This window comes from Stenella coeruleoalba, assembly GCF_951394435.1.
Source record: "Stenella coeruleoalba genome assembly, chromosome: 13".
NCBI lineage: Eukaryota > Metazoa > Chordata > Mammalia > Artiodactyla > Delphinidae > Stenella > Stenella coeruleoalba.
Window position 1 is genome coordinate 51,387,324 of NC_137159.1, and position 22,397 is coordinate 51,409,720.

Sequence of the window (22,397 nt, forward strand, 5' to 3'; positions counted from 1 at the left end):
ATGCTGGACATTTCATACATGAAGTCATACACCATGTCATCTTTCGTGACTGGCCTCTTTCACTTCGGATAATGCTTTCAAGATTCATTCATGTTGTAGCATGAATCAGTACTTCATTCCTTTTTATTGCTCAATATTTCATTGTATGGTTATACCACATTGTACTGAACTGTTCATCAGTTGATGGACATAGGGGTTGTTTCCACTTTTTGGCTTTTACGATTAATGCTGCTATGAACGTACACACACAAGCTTTTGCATGAATGTATGTTTTCATTTATCTTGGACATATACCTAGGAGTGGAATCGTCAATTGATCGCACTTGACCTTACCTAATTTTCCTGATTAACACTCCTGCCATTGTGTTTTCTTTTACAAAATACAGAAAGACAGAGAGAGAGAGACAGAGACAGGCAGAGACACAGAGAGGCTGTACCTGCTCTGGTGTCTTGTGTGAAGTTCTTGAAGACATTCAGAATCAAATGATCTACAGCTGAAATGATGGCAGTCAAAGTGATTGGGTCAAAATATCCTACAAAGAAAAAGTTTTCTGGAAGAAAAAAGGTCTAACCTGAGTTGAGCTGCATGTATGAAGAGCTGGAGAAGAAGAGAAGGAAGAAGACACTCCAGCAGGGCCATAGCATAAGCAAAGTGCTGGTGATTGGGCTGAGCACAGAGTACTTGGGGGATAAGCAGCAAGTAGTAGAAGGTGAGGTTAGAATGATTTGTTGGGAATCACATCATCAAGGACTTTGAATAGCAGCCACAAGTGTTTGAGACTAAATTTTTATAGTTTTGAAGGAACCATTGGAGACTGTCGTCTATGGACATCAGTCACATGATCAGATCAAATGGACACGGTCAGGGCAATGATGGGCAGGTGCAGGCAGGATAGACCGAAGCACGGACGCATCTGTGATAGCAAGCCCCCATTCTTTGGAGGCTGTTGCAGCAATTCAGGGCTGAGGTAAAAGCTTTGAGGGTAGCCAGCTGGAAGCCAGTGACTTATATGGATTCAGTGGGCAAAAAAACAGCATTCGTCATGGCACTGGTTCCCCAAAGAACCCGAGCCTATGTTCAGGGAACTGATCATTTCCCTATTATATAAATTGATTAGGTCATTCACAGTTGAGATTGATGCCAGGGGTTTGCTACTAATCAAGCTAGAATAACAAGCGGGAGGACAAGGCAGGCCCTTTGCCAGCTGGGCAAGGAGCAGGTCCAGAGGCACGGAACACTGCAGCAAAGCACTCTGTCCCTGACCTGGGAGTCTGGGCAAAGGAAACCACTGAGAGATCTGGCAATGCCCTTCTGCATCTGGAGACTGCATCTGGAGACTCCAGGGCCAACTCCAGGAGTGACACTTCTGTCAGAGCTGACCAGTCAAGTGGAATCCAGCCCTGGAGGCCCACAGCTAGGCTGTCCTCCCTGCCTGCAGAAGCTTGTAGAGATGGGGGTATGGTAGGGATGGGGGAACAGGCTGGGGTGACACCAGTGGTGAGCCCACGGGAGGCAAAGGCTTGAAGAGAGTAGTTGAAGTGCATTTTGCCAATAGTAAAAATAGTCTGCAATGGCAAAAATGTGTGTTTACATAAGGCTCCCACTGTGCTCCAGAAAAAGGAGGAGAGGGCTCTATATTCTCAGTGGATGAGATGTTCTCCCCCTCACACAAAGGTTCCCCTTGCCCCTTTCTCAGAAGACCACTGCGAAGTTAACCACATGCCATCCAGTACCAGTAAGGCTGGTTCTGACTATGCTAGCGGTGGATCCTCTCCCATTGGCCCCTCCCCTAACACAAAGGGGAGTATAGTTGGCTCCACCCATAAACTGGAGGAGAACTTCTAGGAAGATCCAAGCCTCCGATGTGCCCTGGTTTGGGTAAAGCAACATCTGAAGTCAGATGCCTTTCAGCTTCTGGACAGCTCTCTTGCCCAAACCCCACCCCTACCCCCTGCCTGTGGACGACTTTGAGTCCCTTGACGCTTAGGGGACTGACAATGCCACTACTTTGGGTCGGCCTTAGCTTGAGTGTTTTCTGCTGTGGAGACCAGACCGCCCGAGACTTGGGGTGGGGGGCTAGTTCTGTATTTAGTCACGGTTCACCCACCTAGGGTAGCTAAGCACAGCCTCCATAATTATCTTCATTTTCTGTTATCTGTATCGTCTCATCATCATCAGGGTCCCCCTCTCCCGTGGAAGCGGGACGGACGGAGAAGGGGCTGGCTGCCAGAAGAGGACGGTTTTCTATCCGTACCAAGGACGTTCCTCGACACAGAACTTAGAGATCCCGGCAAAGGCGGCCCGCGGAGGGCGGAGAAGCTCCCACGCTGGGGCCGAGCCCCCCACCGTGTTTCCCTGTTGCCACGCGGCGGAGGGGGCGACGATGTACCCCCCCACACACACCCTCCTCAGCGCTCAAGAACCCAGCCTTCCCGCCGCCGGCCTCGGGGCAGCCGGCTAGTGGGCTCTCCCTGCACCTCCTCTACCCACCCTGCCGCAGCCAGGTTCTTATCCAGCGTTCCCCGCCCTGGACCGGAGGGTCAGAGGGTTGGGGTGACGAAGGGAGATCCAGCAGCCGGTGGGCCCGAAGGCCTCCTCCTCCCGTGGCACCTTGGTCCTCTACTCGCTCTTGACTCCTCCCCCGTCTCTATTCCGCAGCGTCCCCTCCCTGTCAGCTCTCCGCTTCCGCGACCGCACCTGCCTTAGGGGTTGAGGGGACACAAGGGAGGTAGAAAGGGAAACCGGGGGTTTGGGGAAGCACAGCGCAGCAGGGTGACCGGCTCGTCCCGCGCCGCGGGTCCCCACAGCCCCAGAGCCGCCCGCCCGGCGGCTGCGGCACCGATGCGCTGTCCGCGGTGCTGACGCCGGCCACCCGCTCGGTCGGGAGGGGGAGGAGACGCCCTCATTCTCCGGTCGCCCCGAGTCGAGTGGCCCTTTCTCCGCTCCTAAGCGGAATCTTTTCCCCAAAGGAACCCTCCGAGACCTGGCGCTGTGGATGGATGCAGGAAGAAGACGCGAGCGACAGGGAACTTAAACTTCGGACTGGAGCTGGAGAGCCCAGTGTCAGGGCATTACCGTCTTTCGGCCTCCAGCACCTGAGACCACAGGACAACATCAAGTTGAGCAAAGTTTGACGACGGCTTGGACAGAAGGGAGGGATTCCGGAGCCGAAGCGCAGGGAGGGGCTGGACGGTATTCCCTGGCGGCGTGGTAGCCAGCACCGCAGTCCGGACACCTGCTTCGGTGCCCCGCATTAGTGCAGCCAGAACGACAGGGAGGCGTCGCAGCAGCCCAACTCCCCACCCCTTCTCTCCCTTCCTTACTCCCCACCCCCCAACACCCCGCCCCGGGCGCCGGTGACTCCGCCTCTCCGTGCCGGGCGGCTCTCCGGCTGGAGCTGGAAAGGGAGCGCTTCCCCGGACTCAGCTCGGTTCCGAGGCTCCGAAGCCGACGCCGCCAGCTCAAGCCCGGGGGCGGGAGCTGGACTGCCCACGGAGCCTGCGCTGGGGAGCCGCTGAGCCGGGAACGTCTCATGGGACGCGCCCGGGGTCTCTCTTCGTGCCCTGCTCTCCCGTCCCTGTCCTAGGCGCCCGGGCTCTACAGCCCGCCCCGCCCGCAGCCCGCGGCCTGTCTGGAGAGGAGTATGAGGCCCGGGGCCCCGTGGACGCCGGCCACAAGGCGGCAGGGGCCTACCTTGAGACCCCCGCGCCCGAGGGCGGTGGGTGAGGAGCCGCGGCAGCCGGCCAGGCGTCGGGGCGCAGAAAGGAGCGCCCCAGCTCCGGCGCCCGAAGGGCCGCGGGACCCGTGTGCGGCCTGAGCGCCGAGGAGGAGGCGGAGGCGCCCCGCCGTCCGGGCTCTGGAGGAGGCGGCGAGGGGCTCCGCGGCGGCCCCCGACCCCTGGTCACCATCCTCACGTTTCTGCTCCCGCGGGGGGGATGTCGCGGCCCGGGCCCCGAGCGCCGCCCCGGCCCCGGGGCTGAGCTCCGGACCATGTCCTCCCGCAGCCCCCGGCCCCCGCCCCGCCGCTGCCGCCGCCGCCTGCCGCGCCCCTCCTGCTGCTGCTGCTGCTGCCGCCGCTCGCACCTCAACGAGGACACGGGTCGCTTCGTGCTGCTGGCAGCGCTCATCGGCCTCTACCTGGTGGCTGGCGCCACAGTCTTCTCGGCGCTCGAGAGCCCGGGCGAGGCGGAGGCGCGGGCGCGCTGGGGCGCCACGCTGCGCAACTTCAGCGCGGCGCACGGAGTGGCCGAGCCGGAGCTGCGCGCCTTCCTCCGGCACTACGAGGCCGCGCTGGCAGCCGGCGTCCGAGCCGACGCGCTGCGCCCGCGCTGGGACTTCCCCGGCGCCTTCTACTTCGTGGGCACCGTGGTGTCGACCATAGGTGAGCGGCGCGCCCAGCGGGCGACTTTCCTCTCCGCGTCTTTCACGTGCCGCCCTTTCCACTGCTCGGGGCTCGAGCTGCGTCCCTCGGCTCCCTCTTCCCTTCTGAGGCCCCGCTGCCTACTTTCATTTCGCCCTCTCCTCCCCACCCGTCCCCCTCCTCCTGCTCGGTCTCCCTCTTTACTGGCTTTCGGCGCGGGAGGTGGCCTGAGAGGCCCATCTCTGGCGCGCACCCAGCGGTGACTGCCTGGCAAAGAGGCCAAACGGGGAGAACCCTCACCCGGGCGCTGGGCAGACGGGGGGCCGCCCGCGCTCCAGCACTTGCCAACTGCGTGACCTAACCGCTTGTGCCTCAGTTTCGGCTTCTAAAAAAGGACTTGGGAGAACATGTATCAGGGGCCTGCTGCTTCCTTCTTATTTCTCACGCCCCCTAGTCCTCGGTTTCCTCATCCAGGTGATTTGGAAAACCCTTCCTCTCTCCACTCACAGCGTTGTTACCTCCCTTCTCTTCTCCTTTCTTCTTTTACACGCGTTTTCCCTCAGAGTCCTCCAGACCTTTTACCCTGGGGAAGGCGACCATTTCCCCAGACGAATCCCTAGATCTCCTTCGCTTTTTTTTTTTTTTTTTTTTTTTTTTTTACAGTCTACACCACCCCATTAGACTTGGAGAATAGGACTGCAGCCGCTCTGGTTCTGGTTTTCTCCTCTTACTTTCCCCCTCCCCTCTTCCAGCTTCCCCTCCAATTTCTTGACCTCTCTTCTTTGTTACCTTGCTATCTTGTCCAACCAATAGTGGCACCAAGGGGGTAGCTTGGGTGCAGGGGGTAGTTTCTCTATACTTTCCATCATCCCTTCCTCTTATTTTTGGTAAAATAGTTCATGATTTTGCAACTGTACAAAAAATGCTGTGTAACTATTCCTCGAAGCCCCCCTGTTTCTTTCGCCCCTCCTCTGAGCCTCTCTTGTAGAGATTGTGGAGCCATCACTGCTCCCCACTCCACCCTGTCCTTCTCTTTATTCTCCTCTCACCCACTTTCCCCATCCCTCCCCCACTTTCCCTGGGCCCTGGGTGTCACGTGAAACAGACCTCTTCCCGTTACTGTATAGAGTGCAGAATAAATACAAGATTTTCACTTTGGCAAGACTTTGTGTCTCATCTCCTCCTGCTTCCAGTCCCAGGGTGGAAGAAGGCCCTTGGTTGGTCAGCCTCTAGTCACCCCAAAGCACTATCCCCCGGTGGTAGTTTTGGAGGAGGGGACTGGATTCACTGGGCTGAGAGGTGAGGGATTGCACCGGCCCGCCTTCTGTGGGTGGGTTCTGGGCTGGATTGGTATGCCGGCTTAGAGACGGGGGAATGGACTAACTGGCCAGCGTAAGCCATTGTAGGTGGCTGCTGGGAGGCAGAGAGAAAGACTGCGTCCATGTGCAGGATATGAGCAGCTAGAGATGGCTCTCTGAGTGTATATGTATAGTCTACGAAAGGGCTTCCTTTCAATGAATTTTCATGTGTCATGTTTGATCTGATGACTTTAAATAGAAAAGGCAAATGTGGCCCAAGTCCAAAGTACACACAAATTGGATAAAAATACCATTTAAAAGCTATATCATGTTGTTATGGTGATTGAAGATATAAAATGACCCCCTTAAAAAAAATCCCCTTTTAAGAGCTGCATCAAGTTGCTATAGCAACTAGAGTTTTTTTTTCTTTTTTTTTTTTAAGTGCTGTAAAAGTACCAAAGATGCTTAGTCCTGGAAGATGACATCATGTGTTCATAGCTCATTATTGATTTATGCTCTTCCTCTTGTAAACACACTCTTTGGCTTTCACCTAGAGGCAACCTGTGCACAAGTTGGGCAGCCACAGCCTTTCTTTCCCAGCGGTGTGCTCTGACCTTGGCTTCCTAATGGAGCCCACAGGTTAAGGGAAAGGTGGGAGCAGTGTCCCCTTCCCCTACAGGCCATGAGTCTATCCAAATGGGGCCTCATTCCAGTGACCTGTGGTCTCTGTGCCTTTCTGATGAGCTCCCATCAATGCCTTCATTCACCGCCCAGCCATGGCTTCTACAGCTTCTGTCAGTTCTTTGCACAAAATCAAGTCAGCGTGTTGGTAAATTGTTCCAAGCCCGAGCCCTTAATCTGCGAGCAGGATTGGCTGTTCTTTAGTCAAGCAGAAAGAAACTATGTTCTCTTTCTTGATTTGTGTTTGGGGATGTAGGCAAGCATTGTAGGAGGCTATGCTGAAGCTGGTGGCTATGTTACAAATGACCCAGCACATTGTTTCCAAAATCTGCTGCAGGGAGATATCTATCTCTGAGAAGAGCTGCACTCAGGACCAGAACCAGCCAGTGGACAGCTCGGCATTGAACTAGCCCCTTTGCAGAGGTGCCAAGAAAGCCACACAAGTAGCAGGGTCTCTATCAGTTATCCACCTGCTGACGTGGTCTGGGGCAGTGGTTCAAATTGGTCACTTCTGTCACATAAGTTCTGCTGAATCCTGAAGTAGCATGATTTTTATTTCAGGCTTCTCTTGCAAAATGTACTTGGATGAGATTTAAGTAAAGACCTACCTACGTCAGTTTCACTTCTGTTTATGTAGTTCCTTTCCCTTAAATGCCCTGAGTCTTCAGAGACAATTATTATTACTGGTGCTTTTATGGATTCTGCAGCTCAGGGAACCAAAGCTGAATCCAAAATGGGCAGTCAGTATTCTCTATCTGACACCTCATCCAGCGAAGAGGAAAATTAGCATGCACTCGGTTTTATTTGAATATCACAGTGTGTATGGTCCATGCAGCAGTGTGGACATTTTCTTGTATTGTATAGACCCAACTAAATGATTCATCTAGACTTTAGCGTAGAAAACCCTTTCTTCATTCATCCCATAAATATGATATATTGTGTATATCAGGCCCCAAGTGCTAATATGTTGAAAGGTTAAAGCTTATTCTACAAGACAAAGGTGGAAGCATATTCCAACATGGGCAGTTGGATTGCAGTGTTCATGGGCGCCACATCTTGGCTAGCCTCACTAATGATGATTGGAACAAGGAGGGGTCCTTTGGTCCAATCCCATGTGGCTCAGAGTGTTAAGGGACGTGTCTCAGGTCACAGTTAATTATGTATTCAGCTGGGTCCAGAATCCAAGTTATGCAGTGTTTATTCTCCCAGTTTCATTGATATAATTGGTGGGCACATTCCTGTTTGAGGCTGAAGTATTTAATAACGTGTGTGTGTGTGTGTGTGTGTGTGTGTGTGTGTATGTGTGTGTGTCTGACAGACACTACAGCAGGGCTGAGCAAAAGGACTGGTCTGTTGGTCAGGCCAACAGTTGATTAAGTCCAGAGAAAACTTGAAGGATCAGACACATCTTAGAGGTCAGATAGACTAGAAGCATCTGGTAAGTCTTAGACAGCTGGGAAGGCAAGAGCCAGTACCAAGAAGGTTAGAGACAGAAATGCTAGCAAGTAGGAGACATTCGGGTAAATTCTGGTCCAAGGACAGCAGCCACTTTCTCTCTGCCTTCTTTTGCACACGTGTGTGTGTGTGTGTGTGTGTGTGTGTGTGTGTGTTTGTTTGTGTAGGGGAGGGGAAGAAGGGGCAGGAATGGGCCTTCAGCTAGAGGGAGACACAGAAGAAAAATTCAGGTGTGGTTGTGTGTACTCATGTTAGATGAAACACCATGATGAGGTAGAATACTTGTCCTGACATTTGGCTTGAACAAGGCCCATATCCGGAGTTAGGTAATGTACAACTGTCCGTACAACATAGACCCAGTGGGAAGATTTGCCAGTGGCTGTTCAGTGGTAGTTGAGGCTGAATAGAAAGTCAGTCTGAATAGCTTAAGCAAAATGAAAATCCACTTCGTGGTCTAAATTATTCATATTGATTGCTTACGCTGAACTGAAATCCTGGGCAGTTGCTATTTCTGCCATTTATGCTCTATGACATATTCCCAGGGGATTGAAATCAAGTTTGTTTTCATGTAACTACATCCATTTATTCATCCCTCCATTTAACAAAATCCAAGACAAGCAGAACTCATAACCATGCATGTGTCGCCTTTGGCATGTCATCTGCATCTCCCGTGATTACATGAACTCCTAAAGAGAAAGACGCTGGCTGGTGTTCTTTTAGTACTAAATAGTATTCTTGGAGTCAGGCCCTAGCTCAAAGATATTCAAGCAATCCAAAGAGTATTAATCCATCATTTCACATCCTAAAGGATGTTTTATTGGTTTACTTTGAAAAGATTAAAAGGAAACTCTCCACTGGGGTTTTAATTATGCAACTGCTGTCAGATTTACACATAGAGAAGAACATATTTCAAAGTCTCTCTCAAATGGCAGCTTGATATAAACAGAAATATTTTTGCTTCCTTTTATTAGGTTTTCTGGCAGCATATTTTAGCTATAAAGCTAAAACCATGCCGCTGTAGCCGGGATGGTGTAGGTATAAGAGATGTCACTTTTGGCACTGCATAATTTAGCTTGCTACTTTCAGAATTAGGCATACTTAATTTTCAAGTCCTAACTTTTTACTTCTTTTTTAACATGGAGTTTTAAAAATGTTTTTGCTTCAAAGGAAACTAAGACATTATGAGTCCGAAATGTCACTACCACATTTACATTCGGTTTTCTTCTGACATGTATGTAATCCAGCTGGAGGCGGCTCTGATGCCGGGAATGAAATACATTACCCAGAAGGAGAGGAGTACCTTTCCTCGCTTATTTCTCTCATCAGCTATTTTTTATTGGAAGATGATGCTATGACAACTCTGAAGGACATTTAGGGGGAAAAAATCCATCCTTAGATTTGAAGCTGTAGATGGAGAGCAAGGAAATACATTCTAATTCACTGCTCTGTCCTCAGCACCCGGCACTGAACCCAGCGCATTGTAAATAGTCAGTAATTATAATAACTCCTAATACTCTGCCCTAACATAACTGTTTTCATTTTTGCAAGTTCCCCTGCAGTTCTTTGTCACCTTTTGTAGGAAAAAGAAAGGGAACTCCTTGACAAGTGCTGAGCTGCTTTTGGTAACATTTTTTTATCAGTGTTGTTTCCATGTTTCTACATACTAATTTTAATGGGTGCATAATATTCTATGTAACTGACGTTCTGTAATTTACTACCCCTATTGCTGTGTAGCTGGGTGTGGTTCCCAATTTGGGGGCTGTTGTGAGTAATGCCACAGTCATCATCTTTATGAAGATGGCCTTTTCTTTACGCAATATCTCCTTCAGTTGAATTCCCAGCAGTGAAATTGATAGTCAGGGCACACTACCATCTTCATGGCTCTTGGGGCCAGTCCCTCTGGAGTGAAGGACTGTCTCATCTCTCCTGAGCTGAGCCTACAACCTCTTCAAAGCCTAGAAGAGACTGGACAGTTACCCAGCAAATTGCCCCATGGAAACAGGCCACAGATTCACTTGGTTTACTCCAGGATTGCACTCACTCCCAGGGGCTGAGCTGACCCCTGAACAAGTCAGTGACTAAAGCATCTTCAGCCTCCCTTGCTTGAATGAGAGCCACTTCCTCTGGGAAATTCTGGGTGGGTGGAGAAGGGCAGGAAGGAGAACAGGAGCAGCTGCCCGGCCATCAAAGACAGAGACGGGGTACCTGGACCTTCTTCCTTCCTGTCCCCCGCATTCCCGGGATGTCTGCCACCACTCCTGGGCCAAGCCAGTTGAGGGAGAGGGTTCTTCCCTTTGGTCCTGACTGTGCCCAAGGACCCCAGCCTGGACTGGCCCAGAATTGTGCCACATGGAGCAGACACCTAGCTCTAGAGTATTCCAGCTAGACAGCACCATAGAAATCCTCCAGAACTTTCCCCAGGCATTTATACCATTTTGTCAACAAAGGCCAACAAGCAGCCTATTACAGAAAACAGGGGAGCTGGAGCCCCACCCATCAGGCCTCCCCTTAGATGCCAGGTACTCCCTGAAAGCTTCTCTGAGGAGCCCTGGTGCTCCTCCAAGACCAACCCGAAGAGGGTTAAGTTAGCCTTGTTCCTCATTTTACGTAGGTTCAGAGAAGGAGAGAGGGTGTTCAAGGTTGCACAGCAAGTCCGAGGGGCATTTGCTGAGAGCTGGTGCTGACCCAGGACCTGCCTATGTGGACTCTGAGGTCCTTGAGCTCTCATGCCGCCTTGGAAAAGTTTCCTGAATACTGCTGAAGATCTCTCTGTCTGTCTCTCTGTCTGTCTCTCTCTCTCTCTCTCTCTCTCTCTCTCTCTCTCACACACACACACACACACACACACACACACACACACCCTGCAAATGAACCAGATCCCGCCATGGCTCTTCTGAGCAGATACCAGTCTTCCCAGAAGGGGTGAAAGTTGAATCAAAGACAAAGGGGAAGAGCTTGGAGGGAGGCGGGTAGGGCATCTGAGGAGCAGCAAAGTAAGTCGAGTGCCTTGGAGAGTCCTCCAGGGAGAAGCTCCGGCTGCATCTGAAGGCTGTGGGGGAGCCTTAGGTCTGTGTTCGAAGGTGGAGCTCAGGGCTCCCACCCCCGTCAGCTACAGTGGGACTCTCTGTGCCCTTGCGTGGTGGCCTCAGATTCAGAGGAGGTGAGACGGAGCAAAAGGCCACTGTGTTTCTGTTCACAGCCCCAGCCCAGGGTCTGCCCTAGTCTCCTAGCCCTCCCCTTGCTTCTGCCCAGCTCCACTGACCTTCCCAGGATCCAGGGCTTGGCCAGGGGCTGCCAGCCAGCCAACCAGAATGTGGGGCTGAGGTGGGCGTGCTGGGCAGTCTCAGGCTCTGATCTCACCTGGGGTCAGTGGCAGGGTTTCTACGAGGTGAAGTTTGGGGAGGCATAGGGTCTTGAGGCTCTGAGGACAAAGGACTTTCCATGGGACTGAGACGGTACAGGAGAGGTGCTGGTAGAGAGTGAGAGAGAACCGAGGCCCCCTGGCTCACCCCAAGCCAGCTCTAGGCAGCTGCCACCACGGCTGTCAGGCTCTGGCCCCAGGAAGTTCTGTCCTAAACCAGGCCATTCCCTAGCCAACCGCCAGCTCTAATTCTTGGGGGACCGTAGCAGCCAGTGGCTCCGGTGAGGATGCTCTGAGTGTCACCTCCTCCCTGGGCTTGGGCAAGCCCAGCTCAGGACTAAGCTCCCAAGCTCACTAGCAGGATGCGTGTGCAGGGCCCTGTGAAGGATTAAGCTCTGGGGGGCCCACTCTGTCACTTCCCCCAGATCCCAGGTGACTCCAGGATGGAGCTTCCGGTATCTTGCAATTTGAAGTTTTACAGTGTCTGGATACAATGTCATTATTCTCACAGTAACAGATACTGCCGACCAGGAAGGCAGGGTAGCACAGAACAGTGTCTCTCAATCAGTAAAGTGCATGCAAATCACCAGGCTCTCGTCAAAGGGCAAGAGCACTTTCTGTTCAGTAGGTCTGGGTGGGACCTGAGACTGCATTCCTCATTAGCTCCCAGTGACGCCCATATTCTTGGTTCCCAGACTGCACTGGGCATAGCATGGGAAGAGAGAAGCAGCAGTGAGTCAGGAACTGGCAGCTTGGACCCACTCTGCCCCTCACTGGCTGCACGGCCGTGGGCAGGACACGACACCACGCAGGGCCTCAGTGGCTTCATTCCTAAAAGCAGGGAGTGCCGGGGTCACGTGGGTCCCTTCCAGCTCTGATGTTCTCATATCTGGGAAGGCTATTTGCTCACATCTTCTGGTGCAGTTTAGTGCAGACTAAATGCACCAACTCTGCAGACTGGGTCCCAGTCCTAGTTCTGCCACTGACAAGCCATGTGCTCCCAGTGAGAGGATGTGCCTCTTCTTACCTCAGTTCCCTCCTCTGTAAAGTGAGGATAACAATGTTCCCTACCCCACGGGCACCTCCAAGGGTTGAATGAGCTCAACCACGTGTGCAGTGCCTGGCAAACCCTTGGAAAGCATCAGCTCCTCAGAACTGGGCAAGCCTCCTGGGTGAGCCCTGGGCTGCCATCCTGCACGGGGGGAAACCGAGGCCCAGTTCATCGCCGGCCCACCACTCTGCGTACAGCCCTCTGGGTCTCAGCCGCCCCTGCACTGTGGCATCTGCCACCCTCTCATCGGCCGCTGTCTCTGGGGCATGTTGCTGTCCTGCGCCGTTACATAACTGGCCTGGGAGGGTGCTTTTTAAAATGCATTTTCTTTGGTTCCTCAACTAGAATGTGTTAATAATTCCTCACGTGTGTGCTCTTTGATCTTTTTAAAGAAGCTGTTTGGTGAATAACTGAACAAGTGACTGAGCGGTGGTTTAGACCATTGTCCCCCGGTAAGTCTCTGCTTCTCACCCCCAGAGCAGAGCCCTGGGGAGCCACACCCCTGCCCACCATCCTGGTTTAGTGGGCTGAGGCCTCCTGGCAGTGCTTGGGCTTAGGGGGAGGTCGTGGAGCTGAGACCAGCAGAGAGGCCAGATGAGGCTGAGGCCAGGCCTCGCTACGCTTCTCTGAGGCGACTCTGGTGTTGGGACTGCGGGTGGAGGAGGCTGCAGGACGGCACTGAGGTGAACAGCCCCACTTTGGGTGGGAACCAGGGTGCTGCTTCAGGTCCCCAGGCCCAAACCTTACTCTGTACCCTTCACCCTGGGGCTACTCAGCTCCCCTGCTGGGTAGAAAAAGCATTCCCTGTCCTAGGGCAGGACAGGGGAGGCTGCAGGGCCTGCCAGCATTTTCCCTCTCCAGACTCCACCATGCCAGCAGCCAGGGCCTTTGTTCCGGGGAGAAAGAGGGTAACCGCAACATCGCTGGTCTCACTGATTGTCACCCCCCCACACACACACACGCGCGCACACACACACACACACACACGTCGTGCTTGCCCGTTTACTGTGTTTTTACCCATGTTTATTCAGGAACCTCCCCCAAAGCCTAGGACAGCAAAGAGGATGCTATTATCCCATTTCACAGACGAAGAGACAGGCTCAGAGAGGTTAAGCGATTTGCCTGGGTTCACACAGCAGGGAGTCAATGGCAGGATAGAGGATTCAGGCCTCCTGACTGTATGGCATCCTTTCTGTTGCCCCTGAGCCATGCACGACCACAGAGGGAGAAGAGTCACAGCCCAGTCTGGGGTCTGGGGGCGGTGGGGGCAGAAGAGGTGAATATGAGGTGGTGTCAGCAAGGGCTCAAGCACAGTTTAGGGGCTTGGATTTGGCTGTGCTATGCTCCTTGTAGCCCCCATGGCTACACTGAGCTTTCCATCCTACACAACGCTGCGCCCCTTTTGAGGGAGGCTGCAGGCAGGCAAAGCATGGTGCTTCACGCAGAGCTCACTACAACTCTGGGAGCCGTTGATGGGAACTTTGGGGGCCAACTACACCAAGCTCTTGCCCAGAGAAAGGACCTCATGAGCTGAGGGCCCTCAGCCTTGCACCTGGGATAGCAGCAGTGGCCACAGAGCGGCGGGACCAGAAAAGCAAATAACCGGAAGGTCCGCACTTGAGCACATCAGCCAGGAACGTCTGGGCACTCGGCCAGCTCAGGACTGTCCAAGGTCATGTCCTGGAGGCAAACCCACCCAGACATTGAGGGAAGGCGTGAAACCAAGCACCTGCTGGTGCATCCCCAGCTCTAGCCACTCTTAACTTCTGGCCATCCCTCCTGCACCCCACCCTGAACCCCAGGCACATTCCGCCTCCAGGCCATCGCACAGGCTGTTTTCTCCACCTGGAATGTTTTCCCCTTTCTCTCCATTTTCCACCAAGTGAACTTGGACTTCAAGGCGCAGCTCAAACGAGGCCACTAAAGCGAGACCTTCTTGGAGCCCCTCTCACTGCCCCCAGACACGTGGTCATTATCTGTTTCTATGCCAGTTTCCCTGGCAATAATACCAGCCTCTGTTCGGTGGGGTAAGGTATGGTAAAGGCTGGTACCAGACCCAGAACATCGTAGGTATCCTTTCTCCTTCCTCCAGGTCAGGAGCTCTGTCTTAGTAGTGCTTGTCACTGCTACAGTTAATGACAGTAATAGCCATATGGCAGCAGCCATGCATTGAATGACTACTGTAAAGTGGGCACCGTGTCTGGAGATGGGGATAATTGAAAAGCAAAGAGGTAGTTTCTGCAAATCATGGAGCAGAGTGCTTGGCACAAAGTAGGTGATTAATCAATGTTGAATGGATGGAATGAATAAATGAGTGTGAGTAACTGAAAACCTTGGACTGCTGGAAATAATAAAAAGAGAGTAGAAAAACCTGGGCCCAGGCTGGGCTCCAGGAACCTCCCAGCACCCCCGTCTCCCTCCCCGCCTGGCAGGTGTGCAGGAGACAGCTAGCTCATTCTGGCTGGGGCTCCCCTGGCGGACAGTGCTGTCTCCGTGGCTCTCTGAGTCAGCTGGGTCCTTGTCCTACCCTGCCTGGGGCCCGGCAGAATCACTGGATTGATACCAAACCAGACAGTTCTGAGCCTCAGCCCCCAGAGCCCCAGGAGTGGTGGGAAAAGTTCAATTCTGAACAAGGAGGCCAGGCTCCTTGGCCCCAGCTCTCCCACCAACCCAGATGCCCCATCTGGCCCTGGCCTTGGCCGCAGCTTCCAGCCACAAGGAAGCCCTGCTGAGTTCTGCCTCTCGGCTCAATAGTTCTACCTTTTCCATCACCAGCCCACGGCACACCCCTTAGAAACCAGATGTTGGCTCACAAATTGGACAGAAGTTTTATCAGTAACTAAATGCAATTCCACAAATCCAGAAAACCACCCCTATCCACACAGCCCAGCACCATCACAATGCCTCTAAAAATACTTGGGGAAGCTTTTATTGGAATGGGGTGTCCCAGCTTTCTGGAAAGTTACAGTTGAGATAAACACAAGCCCCGAATCGCACTCCGCGTGACTCTTCCCTAATGCTTTCCAAATGGCCCCGACCTCATTCCCTTGCTGCCAAGTGTGCGGAATTCTGAGCACCTCGTGGTGAGCTGCTCACACCAGGACCTGCCAGAGAAGCTTCAGGGACAGCCCAGGCCGGAGAGGGAAAGGAAAACACAAAACTCTGCCCACGTTGAGTGAAACTGCGGGGCTTGATCCCCCCAGCACCCAGGAGCCTGTCTCTCCTGTTCTCTGCTCCATCACCCAGTGCCTAGCACCAGGCTTGGCACATGGGAGGGGCTCCACGAATATTTGTGGAAAGAACATAAATTTGAATAATTGGCCATTTCCAAGATTCTCAACTCTACCTAGGCACCAGTTGAAGGAAAAGTAAAATACGAAAATCTCCACTTACAAATCAGACGATGATTCACTTTGTAAAAGAAAGCTTCAATTTGCAAAGGTCTTCACTCCGGGGCTTCTCCAGGCACACCAGTGCATTTACAGTGAGACGCAACGTGCAGCCAGTATGTCAGGAACCCAGAGCCACACCAAGTCCCCTTTACTGCCATTGCCACCTTCACACAAACCCCAAATCCCTGAGGCAGCCCAGTGCCTAAAGTCAAGGGCTTCTGGTCGAATTAGTGAGCAATACACATGACCCAGTGGGCAATTCAGAAGTGTGTGTTTCAAGAGCTAATGCGGGTGGTGTGTCTTGTACTGATGAGCTGCCCAGGTCCACTGGAGCCGTCCAGCCGACGGAGCATATGCCCAACGTACGCAAAGTGCCTCATAAGGCTCCTCGATGTGCATTGTTCAGTCAGGCAGGTGGGCATTGTACGTGTCTCCATGTTAAGAATGAAGAAATCTGCAACACCAAGAGACGGTTTGCAGTGCAGTGTAGTGGCTAGGCGCAAGTGCTGAGGGCCCTGGCCTGGGTTAGGATTTCAGCTCTGTCATTCACTGGTGGGGTTGCCAGGAAACATCTCCTGCTCGTTCACTGAACAAGTCTGGCTCACTGCCTTCCCCTCCAGTCTCCCAGGCATGATCCATCCAAGACCTGGGCCTCACATTCCTTGACCATCTCACCCACAGCAATGTTTTTCTCTGTCCCACTCTGGCAGGTACTCTGTTCTACCCATGTCCTTGCTATGACCAGTGAACTGCACTGCCTTCAAAGCTCACCTTCTGATCACCACGTCCCATCCTTCCAGCTCTCATCCACTGTTGCCCCAATATAGTATTCCTTGGACCCCAAACGGGCAGTCCCCTACTATGTTTCCATCATCTTTTCTGGGCCCTCATTTCTTTTCTAACCCAACTTAGATTCAGAGGTGCTTCCCTCTGCAAGCACCCTTAACTTCCTTGCCTCTCTCTCTCCCTGCATTGTGTCCCTGTCCCCAACTTGGTACCATCAAAATGCCAGCTTTCCACCTGTTCCTTACCTGTACCCAAGCCGCTACACGTGGCTGGAGAAAACCATGCAAACATGCTGACTGGTCCAACTTTAAATTAGTGACCCTGGGGACCAGCCGGACACTCCATGCTGGCAGACCCTCCTACTACCTTCCTATTGTGTCAGTTCACCACTTATCCCTCTTCTTCCCACCTCCAGCCTCCCATAGCCCTCACTCTGCTCACACTTCCCTGAGAAAATACAAGTCATCAGACAGGGACTCTCATCTTTACAACCGCTGATCCATTCATCATGGGGAGCTGCTGCTTCCTTATGATAGCAGACAGATTGTCCACTTTCAAATGCCTGCTTCACTGGGTCTCATCCCCTCCAACCTTCTCAGAGACTTGTTTCTGCCATGACCCGCCCCATACATGGTCAGTGTGTCCTCCATTGGCATGCAAAAATGCTGTCTTTTCTTCCTTCTTAATAGACCCTTCCTTGACCCCTGCATCACCTTCCAGCTACCTCCCCATTTCTCTGCTCCTCTTTACGGGAAAGCTTCTCCAAAGAGTAGTCAACATCTCCCTTCCTCCCTGGATCCACATCGATCCAGAATCTACCCCATATTTCCACTGAGTCTGCTCTTATAAGATCCCCCATGGCCTCCTTTCTGCTAATCCAGTGATGACTTCCCTGTCTTCATCTTACTCAGCCACTCGGCAATAGTTGACACCACTGGCCATTCCTCCTTGAAATCCTCTTTTCTCTCGGCTTCTGAGACATCGTGCTCTCCTTGACCCTCACTGGCTGCTATCCTGTCTCCTTCACTGAATCCCCTCCTTTGTGTGATCTCTCATTGTTAGAGGACCCCACATTCAGTCCTTAGACCTTTCTCCCTGGATTCTCTCTCCAGACAATGTCACTTAACCTGTAGGGGAAGCAACCTTTTTTCCTCTATGCCCTTAGGTTTTATACCTGGAGTACTGCAAATTAAACTGACAAAAGACAGATTAACATGAGAAAAGTCTTATGATGTATGCACATGGAGGGCTTCATAGAAAAGAACTGAGATCCAAAGAAGCAGTTAAGCCTGAGGCTTATATACCATTTTAACAAAGAGCAGTAAATTGTGGAGAAGTGATAAGGCAAAGGCAAAAGGGTCTGGGCTTCTAGGAGTGGTAACTTGTGAGAAGGTAAATATATGGGGGAAAGGAAGGTAAGGGTTATTTTAGTAAGGTTTGTTGTGCAGACTCCAATTTGTGCAGTCTTGGGGTGAGAAGTGTCTCTGGTTATTAAGAGTTGTTCCTCTTTCCTGGTATAGTTGAGGAGGCGGGGGGACACCTTCACAAAGGAAAATTTATACCCTACCTTTGGGCAGATAGGGGAAGGTTAGAAAGCTTTTCCTGAGTCTGCTGTTTCTCTATGGCCTCCAGCTTAAAATAATCCTTATGCCAAAGTTGCATATTTTGGGGTCACATCCTCTGATCCCCTTCACACCCCATGGCTTTAAAGCCCACCTATCTGCTGATGACTTCCGGAAGAATAACCCCAATCTTCCACACTATGCTTCAAGACCACAGGTCCAAGGGCCAGCTTGACATTTCCACGTGGAAGTCTAATATGTATTAAAACTTAAAAAAGACCGAACTAGAACTGTTGATTTCTGCTTTGTTCCAGTCTTCCTCACCTCAATAAATGGTACCATCAGGAAGAGCTGTCCTGACGCCTCTTTCTCTCTAATTTTCCATATTCATCATCAAATCCTGTCAGCTCAATCTGTAAAATACATTCCAATTTCATCCCCTGTCTCTGTGCCCATCACTACTGGTCTACTCTGGTCACAACCACTGTATGTTGCTGGGGCAACTAAATCAGTCTCTAACCAATCCTCCAGCTTCCTTTCTGCTTCTTGACAACCTCTTCTCCACACAGCAGCCAAAGAGGCCGTTAAAAGTATACATCAGTCAAGCTCTTCCCTTATTTGAAACCCACCAGTGATTCCCCATTGCAGGAAATCTGACTCCTCACCATGACATGCAAGGCCCTGTGTGACCTGGCCCTGCCTCCTCTCAGCCTCACGGGTACTGCTCTCCCCTTTGCTCGACTCATTATGGTGCCCAGACTGGACTTATTAGACCTCAGGGCATTTGCATTGGCTGTTCCTGCTCCTGGGAGTCCAGCTCCCTGGGTCTTGGTATGGCTGACTTCTCAACCACATTCAAGCCTCAATATCTAAAACTAAAATGTCACCCCTTGAGGAGCCTTCTTTAACTACCTGACTATAATAGTGTCCCCCACTCACCTCCAGCCTCTGTCCATCACACTACGGTCTTATTAGAGCATGTACCACATTCCTAAATCATCCAGTTCCTGTATTTACTTGTTTGTTGCCTGACCTCTAGCCACTCCCTGCTCCACGAGAACAGGGGTCTCGTCTCCTCACCCACTGTTATATTCCCAGCGCACAGCACAGCACTTGGTGTTTGTTGAACAAATGAACAAACTTCCAAACCTTCTGTTTTAACATCTATAAAGTGGGAATAAAGCTGTGCCTATCTCACACGGTTGTTGGGAGAATTGTACGAGACCACGGATGTAGGTGCCTCATCTGGCCATGGCATTTAATAAGCACTCTAATATGAGCTAGTGTTTTTATTAATAATTTGGCTGAGGTCACACAGTGAGCGGTAAAGCTGGACCCCAAATCCTTTGCTCATTCCAGCGTGTCTGAGGCCACCTCTCAGGTTGCAGGGTAGGCCTGGGGGAGCAGTGTGAGTGAGGTCAGGACCAGCCTGCCTTAGGACCAACAACAGGTAAAACTGCTTTAATAGGTTTAGGTCATATCAGAGGGTCTTGAAAGCTGGGCAGAAACGTCTTAGGCTTGGCCTGGGGAGCAATAAGGAGCCATCACATGTTCTTGACGATGCTAAGTGTCTGAGAAGAGGATTCTGGCTGATTAGTCACTATACAGTTATGCCATTAAATCAGGCAATCTAGTTAGCGTAAATTGCCGGCCTCTAGACTGCCTGGAAACAACCAGCTAATTTGAAGTCCCCTGTTTTGGCTGTTCACTTTGAACATTTAAATCAACCCACTACGAGCTGTCCCCCTTCATTTTATGGGGAGCTTATGTATCTCTATAGGTGGCAAATCCTTGAGTTTGTAACAGCATCTCTGAACCGCTGTGTGATTCCAAACTCATTCAAAGGATTGCCAATGCACACTGTTTCTTCATGAGCTCTGAGCGGCTCATGGTATTTGACAGCTCTAAGTTTACAGCCAGTGGTGTACACACTTTGAACAAAGAGCAGAATTTGGCACACTTGACTTAGCAGCCGTGTACACATCTTTCTCGCAATGATGTCTGCCTCATGGGGCTGTGGGGAGGACCCCACATAATAGGCCAAGGGTCAGTGAATGTTTGTTGTTTTGTTTACGTGTGTTTATGCTGAATATTTGTGTGCAGAGTGATTTGGGTGGAGAGGGCTAGGGATAGGGGCCGGGGATCCTGTGGCCTTTGGAAAGGAGAAGAGAAGGTACGAGAGATGTTCTCAGGAGCCGAACGGCAGGATCTAGTGACCAGCGCTCAACATGACTCAATATGACCCCCACTATTCTTGGTTCTCACTCTCTGTTCCTCCCCCATTTCCTGACATCAAGATCACACACGAAGATACAGGGAAAGGGGCTGACCATGGGCCTGGGCATCTCTATGATGCGTCCAGAGATTTGTGTGCACGTCTAATGATGGGAGGAAGGGGGATGAGGATGCTGCAGGTGCACAGGAGGTGGGAAGTGAAGTCAGGCTGAGGCTGGGGAGAAAGCCCCTCCTCTAAAGCTGGGTTCAGCAGGGAAGCCCTCCCCTCCCTGCTCAGAGGTTGCTGAGGGCAGCCCCCTGTGCTCCGCAGGTGAGAAAGACACTGGGGGAGGATGGCCTGAATGCAGTGGAGGTTGGGGTGTAGCAATGACCTTAATTCATGTCGTCTTTGTCCCTAGAAATCACCTTCACCTTCTTCTAAATCCCTGGTTTATATCTTTTTTAATGTTTTCCATAAAACTGTTTCCTCTTTTATAGCTGTTTATGGCCGAAGGGCACTCTAGCTTCAACTTGGTGCTGAGTACTCTGATTAAATCTATCCCAGCTCCTGACCCTCCCCTCGCCCCAGGGCTGAGCAGAGAGGAAAGAGCTGATGCAGACCCAGCAGAGAGAGGCCCAATTCTCTGTGTGAATGAATGAGCCAGCATCTGCAAGGCCCTGGCTGTTCTCCCTTGTAATTTTTCCAGGGTTTCCAGCCACAGAGTGGTGCTACTGAAGTGACACACATGTCATTTAGAGCTCCTCCCAGCCCCTTTGAGCTATGTGCAGGGCAGCCTGTGGTTAGAGTTGAACTTTCAACCCGTGGCTTGCCTTCCCCTGAACTGGCACCAAAATGTTTTTATGCATCAAGGAGTCTAGAACAAACGAGGTATGGCTGCAGTGCGTGTGTGTATATGTGTGTGTCACTGATTTCACATTTTGTGTACAACAGTGAATAAGTAGACAAAGTCCCTGCTATATGGAGCTAACATTGTAGTTGGGGAAGGCAGTCAGTCAACAAATAAGTGTCAGACAGTGATAAATGCTACTGAAAGAAAAAGGTAACAGAATGAAGAGTGATGGAAGACGGGGTGCTTTTTTTGATAGGGTAATCTAAAAGGGTCTCTGATGACATGACTCTTGAGCAAAGACATGGAGTGAAGCAAGGGAGCAAGCCATGTGGCTCCTTGGAGGAAGAGTATTCCAGCAGGTGCAAGGTCCTTAAGTAGGAGCTTGCATGGTTTACTGGAGGAGCAGCAAGGAGTCCAGTGTGGCTGGAGTAGTGTTTGAAGGAAGGTCAAGTGGGAGAGTGTTAGAATGCGAAGTCAGAACAATAGTCAAGGACTACATCACGTAGGGTCTGTGGTCCATGGCCAGGCCTTCAGATTTTACTACTCTGAGTAAAATGGGAGCCATTAGAAGGTTGTGAGAAGAGGAGTAAGATGACCTTATATGTGTAGGGGAGCAAGTGTAGAAGCATGTAAACAAGTTAGGAGGCTTGAAATATTTCAGGTGAGACATCATGGTGACTTGGACAAGAGTGTGATGAGCAGTGTCAGAGAAAAGTGATTAGATCTTTCAGAATATCTTTCAGAAAACATATATTCACTGGGTATAGAAATCTAGGTGGAATGGCTGTTTTGTTTTTGTTTTGTTTTGGGGTTTTTTTGGCCATGCTGCATGGCATGCAGGATCTTAGTTCCCCGACCAGGGATCAAACCATGCCCCCTGCAGTGAAAGCACGGAGTCTTAACCACTGGACTGCCAGGGATGTCCCTTGTTTTTTTGTTTTAATTACAGCATTTAGAAGGTTGTTTCCTGGCTTGCACAGTTTCTGACAAGAAGTCTGTGATTTTTATCTTTGTTTACGTTAAGTAACATGCCTTTTTTCCTCTGGCTGCTTTTAAGATTTTCTCTTCATTCACTGATTTTCAGCAATTTGGTTTGGGGTTTTTTTGTTTGTTTTTTTTTCTTTTAAAAATATTTATTTATTTATTTAGCCATGCAGCATGGCTTGTGGGATCTTAGTTCCCCAACCAGGGATCAAACCTGCACCCCCTTGCGGTAGAAGAGTGGAGTCCTAACCACTGGACCTCCAGGTAGTTCCCTCGGCAATTTGATTTTGATGTGCCTCAGTACAGTTTTTGTGCATGTGTTTATCCTACTTGGGGCTTATTGAACTTCTTGGAGCTGTGTGTCTATAACTTTTATTAACTTTGAAAAAATTTTGACCATT

At 51.2% G+C, this 22,397-nt stretch overlaps 1 protein-coding gene across 1 annotated transcript in view; it reads left to right on the forward strand.

Moving 5' to 3' along the window:
- The first annotated feature begins 3,403 nt into the window (after positions 1-3,403).
- KCNK12 (potassium two pore domain channel subfamily K member 12) overlaps positions 3,404-22,397 on the forward strand; it is a 52,443-nt gene continuing 33,449 nt past the window's right edge. Inside the window, exon 1 of the mRNA XM_079940858.1 lies at positions 3,404-4,382. Coding sequence (XP_079796984.1) covers positions 3,992-4,382 — 391 coding nt within the window. The 5' untranslated portion in view covers positions 3,404-3,991. The remainder of the gene's footprint in view (positions 4,383-22,397) is intronic.